This window comes from Panthera onca, chromosome B1 (assembly GCF_046562875.1).
Source record: "Panthera onca isolate mPanOnc1 chromosome B1, mPanOnc1 haplotype 2, whole genome shotgun sequence".
Taxonomy (NCBI): Eukaryota; Metazoa; Chordata; class Mammalia; order Carnivora; family Felidae; genus Panthera; species Panthera onca.
Window position 1 is genome coordinate 190,514,036 of NC_138342.1, and position 17,622 is coordinate 190,531,657.

Consider the following 17,622-nt stretch of genomic DNA (forward strand, 5'->3'; position numbering starts at 1 on the left):
CATTAAAAAGGAGAACCACAGACCAATTTCCCTGATGAACATGGATGCGAAAATTCTCAATAAAATACTAGCAAACCAGAAACAACAATACATTAAAAGAATTATTCACCATGATCAAATGGGATTTATCAAAATCCGCAAATCAATTAATGAGGTACATCACACTGATAAAAGGATAAGAACCACATGATCCTCTCAATAGATGAGGAAAAAGCATCTGACAAAATACAGCATCATTTCTTGATAAAAACCTGCAAGAAAGTAGGGATAGAAGGACCATACTTCAAGATCATAAAGTCCATATACGGAAGACCCACAGCTAATATCATCCTCAATGGGGAAAAACTGAAAGCTTTCCCTCTAAGGTCAGGAACATAACAGGGATGTCCATTCGCACCACTGATACTCAACATAGTGTTAGAAGTCCTGGCCTTAGCAATCAGACAACAAAAAGAAATAAAAGGCATCCAAACTGGCAAGGAGGAAGTCAAACTTCCACTCTTCGCAGATGAAACAATACTCTACATGGAAAACCCAAAGGACTCCACCAAAAAACTGCTAGAACTGATCCATGAATTCAGCAAAGTCACAGGATATAAAATCAACGTACAGAAATTGGTTGCATTTCTATACACCCATAATGAAGCAGCAGAAAGAGAAATAAATCAAGGAACTGATCCCATTTACAACTGCACTATGACCATAAAATACCAAGGAATAAACCAAATTACCAAAGAGGTAAAAGATCTATCCCCTGAAAACTACAGGAAGCTTATGAAAGAAATGGAAGACACAAAGAACTGGAAAAATATTCCATGCTCATGGATTGGAAGAAGAAATATTGTTAAAATGTAGATACTCTCCAAAGCAATCTACATAGTCAATGTAATCCCTATCAAAATAACACCAGCATTCTTCACAGAGCTAGAACAAACAATTCTAAAATTTGTCTGGAACCAAAAAAGATCCTGAATAGCCAAAGTAATGTTGAAAAGGAAAACCAAAACTGGAGGCATCACAATTCTGGACTTCAAGCTAGATTACAAAGCTGTAATCATCAAGACAGTATGGTACTGGCACAAAAACAGACACCTAGATCAATGGAACAGAAGAGAGAACCCAGGAATGGACCCACAAATGTATGGCCAACTAATCTCCAACGAAGCAGGAAAGAATATCTGATGGAAAAAAGACAATCTCTTCAACAAATGGTGTCGGGAAAACGGGGCAGCGACACGTAGAAGAATGAGCCTGGACCACTTTCTTGTATCATACACACAAGTAAACTCAAAGCGGATAAAAGAGCTAAATCTGTAAGACAGGAAGCCATCAAAATCCCAGAGGAGAAAACAGGCAATAACCTCTTTGACCTCGGCTGCAGCAACTTCTTACTTGACATGTCTTTGGAGGCAAGGAGATAAAAGCAAAAATGAACTATTGGGACCTCATCAAGGTAAAAAGCTTCCTGCACAGCAAACAATCCGCAAAACTAAAAGGCAACCGACAGAATGGGAGAAGATATTTGCAAATGACATATCAGATAAAGGGTCAGTATCCAAAATCTACAAAGAACTTCTCAAACTCAACACCCAAAAAACAAACAATCCAGTGAAGAAATGGGCAAAAGACATGAATAGACACTTTTCCAAAGAAGACATCCAGATGACTAACAGACACATGAAAAGATGTTCAACATCATTCATCATCAGGGAAACACGAATCAAAATCACAATGAGATACCACCTCACACCTGTCAGAATGGCTAGCGTTAACAACTCAGGAAACAACAGATGTTGGCGAGGATGCGGTGGGAATGCACTGTTGGTGGGAATGCAAACTGGTGTAGCCACTCTGGAAAACAATGTGGAGGTTCCTCAAAAAACTAAAAATAGAGCTACCCTACGGCCCAGCAATTGCGCTACTCAGTATTTATCCAAAGGATACAAAAATGCTGATTCGAAGGGGCACATGCACCCCAAATGTTTATAGCAGCGCTATTGACAATAGACACATTATGGAAAGAGCCCAAATGTCCATCGACTAATGAGTGGGTAAAGAAGATGTGGTGTATATATACATAGAATACTACTTGGTGATCAAAAAGAATGAAATCGTGCCACTTGCAACAGTGTGGATGGAACTAGAGTGTATTATGCTAAGCGAAACAAGTCAGAGAAAGACAAATATCATATGGTTTCACTCATATGTGGAATTCAAGACACAAAACAGATGCACATAGGGGAAGGGGAGCAAAAATAAGATAAAAACAGAGAGGGAGGCAAACCATAAGAGAGTCTTAGATACAGAGAACAAATTGAGGGTTGCTGGTGGGGCGATGGGTGGGGGGCTGGGCTAAATGGGTGATGGGCATTAAGGAGCGAACTTGTTGGGATGAGCACTGGGTGTTGTATGTAAGTGATGAATCACTAAATTCTATTCTTGAAATCATTATTACACTATATGTTAACTAACTTGGATTTAAAGAAAAAAAAAAAGAAAAAAACATACTAACGGCCAGTAAGTCCATGAAAATATGCTCAGTATCATTAGTCATTAGGGGTATAAATCAAAACCATAACGAGATCGTACTTCACACAACACTAACATGGCTAAAATCAGAAGGCCAGATTTGTGGTAAGAGTGTAGGGAAACGGGGTGCCTGGGTGGCTCAATCGGTTAAGTGTCCAACTTCGGCTCAGGTCACGATCTCACGGCTCGTGGGTTTGAGCCCCGTGTCGGGCTCTGTGCTGACAGCTCAGAGCCTGGAGCCTGCTTCGGATTCTGTGTTTCCCTCTCTCTCTGCCCTTCCCCTGCTTGTGCTCTCTCTGTTTCTCAAAAAATAAACATTAAAAAAAAGTTTTTTAAGGCACAAACAGCCCGAATGCCCATCAGCTGATGAACAGACAGAAAAAAGGTGGTATATCCATATGATGCGGTATTATTTGGCAATAAAAAGGAATGAGGTACTGATACATGCTGGAATACGGATGTACCCTGAAAACAGTACGCTGAGTGAAAGAGGTAGTCACAAAAGAACAAATACCGTCTTATCCCATTTATCTGACATGTCTGTAACAAGCAAATGTACAGAGACAGAAAGACGAGTGGTTGCCTTGGGGGAGAGGCGTTAGGGAGAACGGGGAGGGACCGCTAACGGGCACAGGGCTTCTTTCAGGGATGACGACAATGTTCTAATAACCAGATTGTGGTGCTGGAGGCCCAACCCCGTGAACATACTAAAAGCCACTGAACTGCGTGCTTCACATGGGTGAGGTACGTGTTAAGTGGAGGAACCGTGTGGTATGTGAGTTACACTGCATCGAGCTGTGAGCAGCCATTTCCCCACAGTGTGACCATTACAGAAGCACTCTCAAAGGCGACGTCGCATTCCATCGTCCTGGGGGCCTGACTCCGGGCCGGCCGCGGGCACGGACTGCGAGCTCTCCCGGCATCTGCGCCCCCTTCACCACCCACCGCGACGTCCACTCTGGCGCCCTGCACACGGTCGACGATCAGTGATGATCTGACTTCTGCTTAGTAAGCTCTTTCCCCACAGATAATCGAAAATAAACTTGAACTCGGCAACAAGGTTCACAAATGCCAAGTCAGCGATGAACGGCCTCCCCAAATGCCCCTCTGTACGTTTTCTGAAAGGTTGGAGGTATGGCTGTTGGTTACAAAAAAAACCCTTTTTCCTGGAAAACTATTTATGGATATTGATGCCACAGATAGAAACGAAGGCCCTCTTTGGCCTTGGCGATTTAACATTTGCAAATTACCCGAGTTCCGAACGGATAACCTGGCAGAGGAATCAAAGACACGCACACAACCGCACAGAAGTATAAATTTGAATCAAAAGGTCTTCCACGGTCACCTAAACCAATGAAGGCTCTGCATCGGTTTATTGTGACGGAAGGACGTGTGAGCAGAAATGAGCGTCTGGTGTCGTCGTTGTTGGGAAGCCGGGAGGAAGGGTGAGCGGTCAGAGGAGAAGAGGACAGTTATGTGAAAGCACGTGGGAGCAAGCGGGCACCGCGGCCATTCTGCACGGTTTCATCTGGTCATACTATGAGCCCTTTCTCCGAACGTGACTCACCAAGTCTATAGGCTCGATTAACGGCTGGTCTGGTCGAAATACGGAATCCTCATTTTCTTCGCCATTCTTTTTGCGAGACGTTTGTTTAGAAGGCAGCAAGTTATACCACAGAGTGAAAATCTCATTGGAAAACGGTAAGTCGGCCAAACTGATCTGAGTTCCAGCCTATGTGAAATGAAGGGGGCGGGGGGAGCAAAGAAGAGAGAAAATAACATGTTTAAATTCATATTTGCTTCCTCTCATACTATTAAGATTATTGGGAAAGCTTGTGTTAGGATTTAAAACATGCAATACTCATGTTCTAAAGCATCGGTGGATTTTTTGTTTTAAACCTGAAGATGTCTTATATTTTTAGGTGTGACTAAATAAGAAATAATCCCAATCTAGAGGCCAACCCTGGGATTATTTTGTGAGATACTATTTTGCCAAAACCTAATGACAGAGCATGCAACTTTCTGTACGTGTGGAATTATTTTTAAACGAAAAGACAAAAAATGAAAATTAAAAGAGTAAACGACTAAGCAGAAACCATAATACCTCTCACAATACGCTGCAACGTTTGATTATTACTCACAAAAACCCATTGTCCACTGTAAAGTTCAAAAACAAATAAAAACTCTATAGTGGTTCTTAAATGAGAGACCAGACAGCAAAATTTTAATTTGGGTAAGTTAGTAGTACGTCAAAAAAAGCTTTTACATTCCAGCGAATCACACATATGAGCCAGAATCTAACTGAACTGTATCATTTTTTTTAAAGGAGATTAATTAACATACCTACTAATTTTATAGAGCTCCCGACATCCATATCTACTGCGGTACACGCCTTTCTGACAGCCTAATGAGTCTGTCTGTTAGCTTTGCTTCTTTTTTTTTATGCTCAGGTAATATTATCAAATATTGTTTTCATATAAAGAAAAGGAAATACTTACAAGAAGTCTCTCTACCTTTTAAACTTTGCTCGTCATGAAGCGTGTTTTCGTGCTTCCCATTGTACCGCCAAGGAGAGTCAACCAGAGACCCGTGCTGTTGTTGAACGCACGGGCACACCTCTAGAGGCTCACATCTGACCCCCCTGTGTCACCTGCCTGCTGTGCAACGGTTCTCTGGTTATTATGTACAGTGGTGAGCAAAACTCACTTTTAGTGACATATGAAGTCTTTTGCTTTAGCGTTTAAATATCATATTCCTCTCAACAGCAACACTGAAGTCTTCCTAGAAGCTGCAACGTCAGGGCAGGGGAGAATAATGGGACTACACAGTCAGACTCCCGCCTGATTTCAATCTGTGACGGTGCATTATGCGTGGGGTGCGTTTTGATACCTGGTTCCATCCCTCACCAGCTGTGTGACCCCGGACACGCTACCTCGTATGGCAGTTCTTTATCTGAAAGGAGGGTCATCATACCTTTTCCCTAGGACAGCCGCGAGGATTAAATGACAGAACGCATACGGAGCACCGAGCACAACACTCGTGCTGGGAATAATAAACACGCTCGGAGTGACAGTCGTGACAGAGCTCAGAGTTCGGCTTTAGCCAAAGGGTAGACTGGGTAGGTTTCCAGAAAATCACAGTTAAGAAGCAGATTTGAAAGTTCTCGAATAAGAGGATGAAAGCCAGAAATCACTACTCCAGATTAAAAAAAAAAAAAAAAAAAAAAAGGAACCCATCACTGGGTGTGTCCAAGGCACTGGGCGGATCTAGAGCGGTATCGGGGCTGGCAAACGGCAGCTAGACGGCCATTGTCAGGATATGCAGCCAGAGGTGTTACTTGATGGTGGTTAATTGCAACACGACCTACCAGGCATTGTTCACTTTGGTGTTTACTGACAGAGCAGAGATCCACTCTCAGCGTCTTCTGCTGTAAGGCTGTTTGGGAGATGGCCACTCGGAACATGTCGTTGAACAGAATGGATTCTGTGGCTAGATGGACTTTCGTTCGAAACAGACAGCTGACGTCAGTTGAGGAGGGAAGCAGAGCAACCCTGAAATACCTGCGAAGAACAAGAATAAAACGGATTTCACGCGCACTTCAGTGATCCCAGACTCACAGTTACCGTCTGAAATGATCCGCAAAAGAGAGAAAGCTTCCTGAGCCTGGGAAGACAGAATCATGCTGTCTTTGTCCCAAAGAATATTCACCCTCAGTGTTACACAAGAGGTGTTTATGATCATTTCCCAGGAATGGAATACATTATCCTACTAGTGAAAAAGAAAGGCTAAGTAGCATATAAGAAAACTTAAAAATTTTAATTGTCTAGCATCACGGAAGTTTCAGATACGACAAACTGTTTTAAGAGGCTTACGCTTTGTAAAATTCGGAGGAAGAGTTCGCGGAAAACGGTAACTTCTAACACTACCTTCAAATGATTTTTCTAAGCACCCGTTATGTGAGGGTTCACAATTCTTAGAAACAGCGCGACGTATTTTCTTTTCAATCCCAGAAAGAGAACACCCATTAAGTCCCTCCCCCATCCCCAATTCCAGCCTTGTCTAATTCATACTCTAAAAGATGCCTTTCTCCAATTATGAAAGCTGTAAATTCACGTGCAGGGCCGAGGCACATCACGTTATTTCCGTATTTGACATCGACACTGATTACGGAGGTTCAGCATTAGTAGACTAGTGGGCCTTGGCCGAAGATATTTCACACAAGCTGTCACTTTTTGCAGTGTCATTATTTTGGGCCAAGGCTTTCAGGTACGGGTTTAGGAACGTGGCGCTATGCGTCTCGGCGAAGTTCAGACCAGTTAGAGGAGTGACTGCCTGCGAGCTGGCGGGGACAGGGGGTGGGGGTTGCAGAAGAGCCTGCTGAACTCACTGCCTGAGTGCTGACACGGGTCCTGAGCTGTGCTGGCTGTCACCGTACCTCAGGGGCGCTTTGTGACTCCCTGGGGGGAACGTGAGAGTGACCGGAGTGGCAGCGGCAGGACATTTGGGGAGCCCTGCCCCGACAGGACGAGGTTGAGAAAATGCCTGATCTTGGGCCCTTCTGTGGTTGTCTCCTGGGCTTGTGGGCTGGCTTTCCCTGTTCATAGATTCGATCCCTGGGGGAACCGTCATCTCCCAGACCCGCCACCCTGAAATGAAAAGGCTGCCAACGCTCCAGTATGTCCGCGATTTACTGGCAGGGAGAAGTCACAAATAACAATACGAAGCCAGTCTTCGCTGGCTGGACTTCCTAATCTCAGTCCCGGGAAGCAGGCTCTCTGGGGTGATCCAGATACTCCCCAGTAAGCATTCCTTCTTTACTGGTTTTGCTATTAATGCGGATCCCACCCACACCTTGACTCAGGAGGTCCTGTGAGCCCACTCCCCCCCTGGAATCTTATGCCCCTCAGGCTTTGACGATCATTAACACACAGACACCCAGTAGCTCTAATCTATTGCCTACTGAATGATCTCCATCTAGCTACATTTTTATTTAGATCTAGTTTTTTTCTGACAATTCTTAGAATATTCAGGTGTGGTTAAAAGTAAACCCATAGAGAAAGCATCCAGAACTCTTACATTTACTCTATTCAATGTCTTCCTCATTGAGGAATATACTCTATCAATAAGAAAAACATCCACCTGGCTGGGTACAGAGTCTGGGGAGGGGGGAGTCACCCCTCAATAGGACTTTCTTCTTTCCAAGCCCTTGTACTGGCAGACTGAACATATTATTGAGTGCAAGGCTGTAGGACATATGGATTCTGGATTCGAAGTCAGAGATGCTCAGTTGAAATCTGGCTTCCTTCTGGTGCTCTATAGCCATGGGCTGTTAAGAGAGTCCCTGAAACGCTGACTCCAGAAAGTGTGAATGGTGGTAAAGGTTGCTAGAAATACCTGTCAGGAAACACAGTCCCTAAGCAACAGACTACGGAGCAGTAATGACATCACTTCATTTGACGACGTGAAGTAACTTTAAGAAATTAATGGTCACGGGGAAACGAATACTTGATGTTAAGGACACGTTACACGTAACACGATAAGGTGTTTGGCAAAGTTGTACTGATAAATTTAATCACCACATTTTCTTGTAACAGATCAGAAATTCCCTGCAAACCAACAGCGGTCATAATTAGGCAACCACAAACATTTTAATTAAATTAAAACAACAACAACAACAACAACAACAACCAGGCCCCAACATAGCACAATATAGAATTTCTGACTGTAAAGGGAGATTCAAAAATCTTGGTTCCCAGGCTAATTAACGAATTGGCTGCGTAAGGATCAACATCTAATATGGTTTTTGCACATTCTCCGATTCTTTGTTTCATCCACTATGGATTAAGACGTGGTCGGCCCGGCCATGTCCTTCTCATCTTTATCTGGATGAACTGCTCGGTTACAACGGACGATTTATCAGACGGGAACAATTTTCAGTTCCCCTACTTGTTCTTCGCTAATTTTACTTACACTTTTGAAGTGTGAGGTATCAGGAAGGCATGGAGATTTCGGAGCTGTGCTAAAATCACCATGAAACTTGACCTTCTGGCATCATATCTGTCAAGAGAGGAGCTGATGAGACCAGGAGAGAGCACAGGCCACTCGTCGCGGCACCGAGTTCCAGAACACCGTCCGTCCCCGGGGGGCCTTCCCTTACCTGAGTCCGATCTGCACCTGGGCAGTCTCCACGATGGTGACATCCCCTTCACTGTACAGAACATCTTCAACTTCACTAGGCCTAGGGACAGGGCGACAGCGGGTGTAGGGGACCCATTTAGGAGCAGGGGTATTGACCGTGATGGTTACCGTTTGCCACTTAATGATTCCGAATGAAAACCTGAATTCACAGCCCTCCGACACCACCCAGTGGACCTGACCCCAGCGAAAGCTCACTCTTTTAAATCTTTCTTCACCTTTTCGAGAGCAGTCTGCTTCCGAACCTTGAGGGGAAAGACTTCCTGATGCCTGAGACTTTCCTGAGCCTCCTTGGGGCCCACCACACCCCGAGACATACTCCAGGCTTTCAGAAAGACACAAGGAACTTCATGTGCCATTTGGGTACTGGCCAACACCTCCAATATTCTCATTAAAATCAAGTTTTAGGGGCGCCTGGGTGGCTCAGTCAGTGAAGCGTCTGACTTCGGCCCGGGTCACGATCTCACGGTTTCTGGGTTCGAGCCCCACGTCGGGCTCTGTGCTGACGGCTCAGAGCCTGGACCCTGCTTCGGGTTCTGTGTCTCCCTCTCTCCCTGTTCCTCCTCCACTTATACTCTCTCTCTCTCTCTTAAAAATAAACTTTAACAAAAAAAATTTTTTAATCAAATTTTAAGTCTCCAAGAGGATCAGGTGGGATGTTTTTGGTGTACAGAAATTTTCAGGCACCTCACCTCTTTTAACACCGACGACCCTTACCCCCACTTAAGGGCCGACGACCCTTACCCCCTCTTAAGGGCCAACGACCCTTACCACTGCACGAGCAGACTAAGGGCGCTGGTGCACTCACAGTCCAGAGTCCTCCCCCCGCCCCCACCTCCGTGCGCAGCTATGAGGACATACAGGGTCACCGAAAAGCACTCCCGCTAAGTCCTTACTGTTTCACGAAAGCTTCGTAGACCCCGCTGTCTCCAGCCACAGACTCATCGGACACAGCAGCTGACACGCAAGCACTTTTCTCCCCAAGCAAGTGGATCACTCTTCTTTTTGGTAATGATTTTTCCACATCTAGGGAGGGGCGAGCGATAGTTCCTCTTAGGATTTATCATTCAGAAAAGTTAAGTATAAAACCACACACGCGGTTTGGTCACGAGAAATCCAAAACACTTCCTTCCACCTGAGACTCAAGGACGTTGCCTTGTGAATCAACAGATGTAGCTGATTCGAGGCACCGGGACTTCTCGGGACGCCGGTTAGTTTGGTCGTCGTTGGAGAGACTACGGTTCTTCTCTGTCCTGACGGACGTGAGGGGAAGGGGCAGACGACAGACACCCTCCCTGGGCCCTCGCCTCTCTCTGTCACTGCAGTCACCACGCACTCGGCAAGGAGGCCGCGTCCCTCCAATATTAAAGGTGTTTCTGCAACAGAGGGTATCTAGTACTCAATGGCAGACAGGCTCCTGCCTCTTTTGCCCTCCCCTTCTCTCCACATGCCATATTCTGCGTCTCTCACGGAAGTAAAAGCAAAAAAAAAAAAAAAAAAAAAAAAAAAAAGTCTTTGACTTCTAGAATTCCTCACCGGCTAACACCGTTGAAAAAAACTTTGTGCCACTGAATCCTTAGCACCAACTACCACTTAACTTTTATCTCTAACTCATATTCATACTCTGCATCCTGCAGTGAGCAAGAAGCGTTCATTTAAAGCTGCGCTCCTATGTAATAAGCAGCAAGCCTGTGGAGCGCTTTCATCCTCCAGCGAGGGAGCAGGGATCAGGACTCGTAGGCATTTCGCCCCCCTTCTGAGTCGTGACTTGACATCTTGTTAAGATGTTTAAGTTTTACGGCTTCAGATTACAGGACTGATTGCTGCATTTCCCCTTTTATTTCTGGCGGTGGGAAGGCTCTTTCCTCGATGACGAAGTGCCGCTCTCCGCCCCCCCCCCCTTTGTGAGGGGTGAAGGTGACGGCATGATTTATTGATTACCCCCAGGAATAGCCACAGCAGCTGAAATTGACTTTGACCATGACAGAGACCGACTGGAAGGACTTCGTCGTCATTCCGACGGGGTCTCTGTCCTCCGGCAAGACGCACATAAGAGAAGTCCGACTTCACCTGCGGAAGACTCCAGAGTGGTGAGGAGGCCGAGCCGTGTCACCACCAGGGGCCGCCCGCCCCCGCACGGAGGGCGGACGCTCCCTGAGAGGACCGAGCGCTGGCGATCTGGCCTGAAGGGGATTATTAGCCTTTACGGTTAAAAACGTGCTTTTTAGTTGTCTTCGGCACCGGATACTCTTCACAAATAAAACTCTCGGACGTAATTCTTTTAGGGGGACTTTTTAGTAGCAGCTTTCCGATCGAATATGCGTTTCAAAGCTAAAAGCCGTGTCCCGGAAGCTTCCGCGACACTGGGCCGCGGACCCAGACTTCGCAGACACGGCCGCAGACCCAGTGGCAGGAGCGAGGCTACGGCCGGGCAGGGGCCGAAGGACCCAGGTGGGCTCGGACCCCGGGCGACTGTCGGGCCGGCCTCCCTGCCCCGCCCCTGAGAACTGAGTGTGGAGAAGAGTCGCTAGAGAATTCCAGACGCACAAAGAGGGCAAAGAGCCGCAACGCTCGAGATCCTTCAGGTCCAAAGCACAGACGAATGGCACAGAATACACTCGGCTCTCCTCTCTTGCTTGGTCTTTCTTTCATAAATTTCAGCGTGTTGTGGAAGGAGCTGTGCTTGGCGCGGTTTGTATTGTCTCTGGTGCCACGGTGGTATTAATCACGGGAACTCAGAGCCGAGCGCCGGCGCAGGGAGATGCTTTACAGGTGCTATGGCACCCGTCCTCCCAGGACCCCACGAGGTGGACACTGTGTCACTCCCACTGTGCAGGGGAGGAGCAACAAGGCGGACGGCCTGGGTGAGGCGCTCACGCTCACTGCACCGAAGTAAGACCGCAGGCCCGAACCGGCTCCGGGGCCAGAACGCAAGGCCCACACACCGCACTCCTTTCCGGGGGGCAGGAGGGCGGCCCCACGGCTGGCTTCTGCTTCCTCCTGGCCACTAGGGAAACGCCACTCCTGTGCTTCTGGTCTCTGATGCTGATGATCTGAGTGAACACGCGACTTGTAACTTTGGCTCCTTCCAGGCAGCGCCGCACACGCCACACCCGTGTCCCGCGTGCCCTGCCTCTGCCCCTGCTCCGGGCCACCAACAGGTGGCGCTTCGGCCTTCCGTACTAGAAACCACACAAACGCGTTGGATCTGCCTCTCTCTTTAAACGTCTGAGTTGGCCAGTCCATTCATGCTTAGAATTCTTAGGACCAGAAATACAAAACAGTCTTCTCGAAACGGCAGGAAAATGCTTGTAAAGAGGCCTGTCCCCTCGCGTGGGGGCACGAGGTAGCCGAGTGCAGATCGGAGCGGGGCTCCTGGGGACCACCACTGGGGCTTTTCTTTCACATTCTGTTCCGGGCGAGCTCCGAAACCCACCGTCCTCCTCAGGCCACAGCTATGGTCATTTGCCAGCAAGGCAAGGCATCTTGTTTCCTTTACAGCCACACCGAATATACGGAAAGCTTCCGCCTTGCAAAGGGATACAAACATGAAAAGAAAAAGAATTCGATTCTCCCTCTGTTTCTGTGGCTCAGTGAGAAGTCAACGGGCAGCTCCTTCCCCGGGCTGCAAAAAGTAACGTGGCCACAAGATGGCAGGGTAACACCGGCACCTGGGAACCGGCTTTCCCCAAATTAACTTGAGGCAGAAAGGGAGAGTCTGGCACGAAACAAAAATTGTATTTATATAGAACTCCCTGAGCAGTCCAAACACTGAACCCCGGTACTAATTAGCTGGTATGCTAATTGCCTTGGTTTTAATCTGTTTTAGACCGACTTTTAAAAGAAAGCCCTCTTCTTTGCCTTGCTATTTCAGAACGAGAACCTATGTGGAAGTTATGACGTGTGTTCACAAAACATGTTCCCAGCCAGCTGCCACCGTACAGGGGGTTTCTGGACAACAGGACAGATACTTAACGATTAAGTCTATTAAATAGGGAAAGTGACTTTTAGCTGTTAAAGAAAAAAATGTCTAGTCCGGGTATATCAATAAAAACTCCTCCTCGAGTGAAGCCAAAATGAATTCGCAGCAGACAGAGAAGGGGGCCAGCACAATTTGTTTATGTGGAAAACGTAACCCTCCTGTCACTCTTCTGAAAATAATTAAGAGGGAAAGCGTGGAGGCAAAGGTCTCGGCTTACCTGCAGTTCCTTCATACAACGGCTCCCGGGAGCATTCGCTGAGGTCTTTATCCTCGGCGAGAGACTGGGACGCTCCTCCCGAGTTCGAGTCCAGCAAGATCTGATTGTCACCGAGGCCAATGTCTGCAAAATGGCTACTCAATTCACAGTCTTCAAAGTCAGCAGTGAACCGATGGAGAGGGACATCGTGGGAAGACATGGGGAACGTGCCTTCCAGAACCAGGGGGGAGCCGGGAGGGGACAAGGAGGAGAGGGAGGACCGTGAGGACAGGGACGTCACAGACTTGGGGGCCTCAGTCCGTGGGGGAGTGTGGCCTGTGGCTGTGGCTGCCGCCCCACAGGGGCCGCTCTGGCCAGGCTGGCTGGGGGACTTGACCACCTCGTTTTCATGGATGGTGGTGATGGGTCCAGAAGGAATGTAGCCGCCTTTCTCCTGCAGAAGGAGGTCCAGTTTACACTGATAATCCGCGTCTACCTGGTCGCTCTGGCCGGTGTAATAGAGCTCTCCGGAACTGAGGGAGCTGAGCGACCCTCTGCTGGAGGTGTTCAGAGATCCCCGGCTGGAGGCCAGGGAGCCCAGGCTGCTCCCGGACGACACGGACAGGGTGCTGGCAGAGAGGCTGAGGGGGGGAAGCACTCACTGTGACGCCTGGTACGACACGCAACACCCAAGCACCGTGCCTTCCGGCCCCTTCGGCCCCCCGAGGCGCCAAATAACGTCATGACGGGGGCAGGGTGGGGGGGGGGGGTGGTGGCTGCCACTATACCACCTATAGCCTTGGTGACTCCTGAGCACTTTCAAGCTGGCTCCCTGAGTCCTCTCTAAATAGCAGTTCTGTTCTAATTTCCCTGTTGCAAAATTAAAAAAGAAAAAAAAAGTGATAACTACCTATTGATAAATCTACCTGCACAGATATCGAGAAGCAACTACGCAGTTTAATAATGTGGGAGGGGGAGGGGCGCCTGGGTGGCTCCGTTGGTTAAGCGTCCAACTTCGGCTCAGGTCACGATCTCACGGTTCGTGAGTTCTAGCCCCACGTCGGGCTCCGTGCTCAGAGCCTGGGGCCTGCTTCGGATTCTGTGTCTCCCTCTCTCTCTGCACCTCCCCTGCTCATGCTCTCTCTCTCTTTCTCAAAAAATGAACACTTAAAAAATTTAAAAAAAATAATATTGAAGGAGGGGAAAAAGCATAACTGGTAGAGTGTTAATGCAGTTATTCTGCTTAAAGAATAAAGCTTTTAGTCTCTAGAGAGGGAAAAGGCAAGCTTATAAGAATAAGGGGGTTGCACACAAGCCTGTCTCCCTGTCCGTTCCTCTCCTCTGTGGGCACACTGAAGGAGCGAATGGACAGTTAATTATTTGAAGGCAAGTCATCCCCGCCCTCCCTTTTTCAAGGAAAAAGGGAGGTGGAGAAATGTGTCCTTTTCCTAAGTACGCACTCATAGCTAAAACAAATCTTCTTCCCACAACATATTTCACACATATTCCACATTGTGACCTTGGGGTTCGTGGGGAAAAAAAAAAATCTACGCAACTTTAAATTTGATCATCCAAGTTTCAGCTGTACTGGCATCACTATTTTATTTACTTTCAAAGAGTTGACCAAAGTCATCAAGGGTGAACCAAAACATGCCCGAATGTTCTTGTTCCCTCAAGGGCTGAACAGGCTTACCTTTTCAGTTGGGAGTGCAAATAAGTAGTTAATTTAGTAGTTTCCTCAAGTTTCTGTAGCAGCTCTTTCCTTCGCTCTTCCAAATGCAATCTGGAAAAAAAGAAACAAATGCATTTACTTCCATGTAATTACGCTAAGGCGTGGAAACCGAAGGAAAAGATTCTGATTCCACAGACGTTATGTACCACGAGGGGGAAATCCCAATGGGTCGGCCAGAGAGAAAACAGAAGGGCAGCGAGGAGTGAGGTGGGCATCAGAGTCCACAGCCACGCCAGAGGAAGAGGGACACCTAGCCCGAGTCTCCAACTTTACTGGGAAGTTTAAAACTTTTGATAACCTGCTATTTTCTTAAATGGATTACAAAAAAAAAAAAAAAAAAAAAAAAAGCCTCTGTGCCCTTATGAGGTAGAGAAAGACAGCGAGGAGGAAAACCACAAACCACTAACACAGATTACAGAATCCTTCCACAGGCCTGGGACCTGGGCTTAAATTACTACGACACTTGACAGGAGCGACAGCCAATCTGTGAAGGACCATTGTGAGGGCTAGAATTGACAAGGACCGTCCCGGACTAATATTTAGTGACAACAATTCCAATTTTACTTGGATGAGAATTTCAGCGATTAAAAAACAAATTAGTCCATATTGCCAGTGTGAGCTCATTTGGGCTTAACAGTTTAAACAAGGAAAAGGCACAAAAGTGATTTCGGTTCCTACCGTAACGCATCTCATTGCCTGTGCCCGTTACCGTGAAATTTCATCCACGTTCAACCGAACAAGTTTAAAAAAAAAAAAAAAATTCGAGGGTTAGAGAACCGTGTTTTTGACTAAGTTATTTTAAGATGTTAACGGGCCTGTGGTCAGTGTCAGCTGAAGGTCTTCAGACGTCCCTGGCCTGAGCCCGTCCGGCACGGCCAACCACGGCAGAGTGGGACCCAGAAAATCACCGGGGTTTCCAGTGGATTTGCTGCTGTGAACCGTGTGTCCTTAAACGAGTCACTTTAGTCAAGGGGTCCCAGTTTTCTCCTCTGCAAATCGGCGATTAAAATCCTACTGTGTCTGCCCGCGAGGGCTGTTAAAGGGATCAAATGCAGTGATGTACGAGAAAGTACTCCACAGACATCAAAACACATGCTTTTTGTTCAGAGCCTCAGCACGCCTTCCAAGGTGGGGATATAAAAATTAGCGATTTTTTTTTTGTTTTTTTTTTGGAGAAAGAGAAAATCTCCCTAATTTCTAACCTCTTTGAAATGTATGTTTTAGGCAGTAAGGAAACATGCCCATATTTTATTTATAGCTATCTGTCCTTTGATGTGTCACCCACACAATTTCATTATATGTTAAAATAAAAAAAAAGCAATTCTTGTCATTTTGTTTAGCACTTCAAAGCATGATAAATTCTTAATTCCCAGCTTTCAAAGGTGTATTTCGAAAAGGAATACAGTCCCTATTTTTTTTTTTTAATCTCTTAAATATAAACAAAAACTCAACAGGGGAGAAAATGAATATGAATTAGATTAACTGAATCAGAAGGTATAAAGGTCTGGAGAAAGCCCAAGAACCTACCCAAACCCATGTCTTCCGAAACAGGAGAAACATTGTTAGATAAGTTTTAAAACTAAATCCTGCACGAACAAATGAAGGCTTTTCCAGTGTGTTAAGGAGGCCTCGGTATGACATAACCGTGTTTCCTGCGAAATTTACCATCCAAAGCTTTCCGCCTCTCAGGCACAAGCGACGGCCCCATTGCGGCCTCCCCCAGCCGACTGCGAAGGCCCTCTTAGGGTCACTTGAACCACTGAGACCTGGCCTCGTATTCTTGTTTGCATGCTCCCCAGTCAGACCCGAAGCTCCTGGAAGGCGAGCCCCAGGTCTGCCCAGGCTGCCTGAAGACACTCCCTTGTGCTTGTGTCTTTGCTGGGAGAAGCACAACGAAGCACCTGGGAGAGTCACAGAAGCCCTTCCCGTGGAGTGGCCGTCCTCGGTCAAGCACCTGACCCTCGTCTCTGAGGGAGTCACTGAAGCCCGCAGCCTCCCTCAGATCCCAGGGGTCCTTTGTAGGAAGCGTTCTCCCCAACTTCCTCTGGACCAGGGATAAGAAGAAACTGCTCAGGTATCAGCCCCTTCCCGAGGGTGCATCCCAGGCTCCGCGAGCCCTTCTCCAAGCTGAGAAAGGGTCATTTCAACTCGGCCCCTCCCGCTGGTCCACACTCTCCGTTCCTCTGCTCTACACAAGACCCAGGCAGGGCCTTCACCCCGCCCTCTCTCTGCCCTCACGCCCTGAGAGACAGAAGCACCTGCCCGGGGCCCCCTGATGAAGACTACCCAGAACTTTCCACCTAGGGAAAATGTCACGCCATCTATACAAGTGAGCCGTTCCTTTTCCGTTAAAAAATAAATGACACTCATACCCCCACCTACTTGCTTTAACATTTGTTCAGAAGCAGAGACAAAAACATTCATATAATTAAGGAACAACGAAGACACCTCGGCAAGATTTAAGACGAGATTTGTGAGAAAAGAAGGAGCAGTGTTAAGATCTTATCAGCTGCGGAAAAGCACAGAAGTTTTAGAATTTCAGCAGCTGTATGGAGAGAATACGGAAGCTGTGTGAGAAATCCTAGACGCCGTGACGTTTTTCATTTGAGAACCATTTCTCTCTGCTGCTGATCCCTCACAGGGAGGTCTCCCTCTTCCCAAACTGCTTTGCTGCCCTAGGTGGGAGCGTCCTCGCCTCATCTGAGTGCTCTGCCCACAGAGTGGTGGTGCTGGGGGTCTCTGGGGTCACGAAATTCAGGAGAGTTTAGCTCCTTCAGAGATGTAAATTCAGTCATGGCTCAGAATCTTTCCTGAGGCCACCCCCCCCCAAATGATGAGAAACCCACAACATAAATGGAAAACGGGGAGAGTTGGGGGGACCCAGAAGTGGTTTCTTTGACAGCCGTGCAGATGCCAAGGGGAGGCTGAGGGGTTTCGTACTGGTGAAGCAGTTTGTTCTATGATGAAACCAAGGCTTGTGCAGTGACC

The 17,622-nt window shown here is 47.2% G+C and overlaps 1 protein-coding gene across 6 annotated transcripts in view; it reads right to left on the reverse strand.

Moving 5' to 3' along the window:
* The window catches only part of WWC2 (WW and C2 domain containing 2), a 210,100-nt gene that overhangs the window by 41,362 nt on the left and 151,116 nt on the right, over nucleotides 1-17,622 (reverse strand). For all 6 annotated transcript variants that reach the window (XM_081795646.1, XM_078445265.2, XM_078445268.2 and 3 more), the window contains 7 exons: nucleotides 14,596-14,685; nucleotides 12,924-13,543; nucleotides 9,621-9,750; nucleotides 8,687-8,767; nucleotides 8,500-8,586; nucleotides 5,897-6,089; nucleotides 4,097-4,261 (listed from right to left, as the gene is read on the reverse strand). In XM_081795646.1, coding sequence (XP_081651772.1) covers nucleotides 4,097-4,261; nucleotides 5,897-6,089; nucleotides 8,500-8,586; nucleotides 8,687-8,767; nucleotides 9,621-9,750; nucleotides 12,924-13,543; nucleotides 14,596-14,685 — 1,366 coding nt within the window. The remainder of the gene's footprint in view (nucleotides 1-4,096; nucleotides 4,262-5,896; nucleotides 6,090-8,499; nucleotides 8,587-8,686; nucleotides 8,768-9,620; nucleotides 9,751-12,923; nucleotides 13,544-14,595; nucleotides 14,686-17,622) is intronic.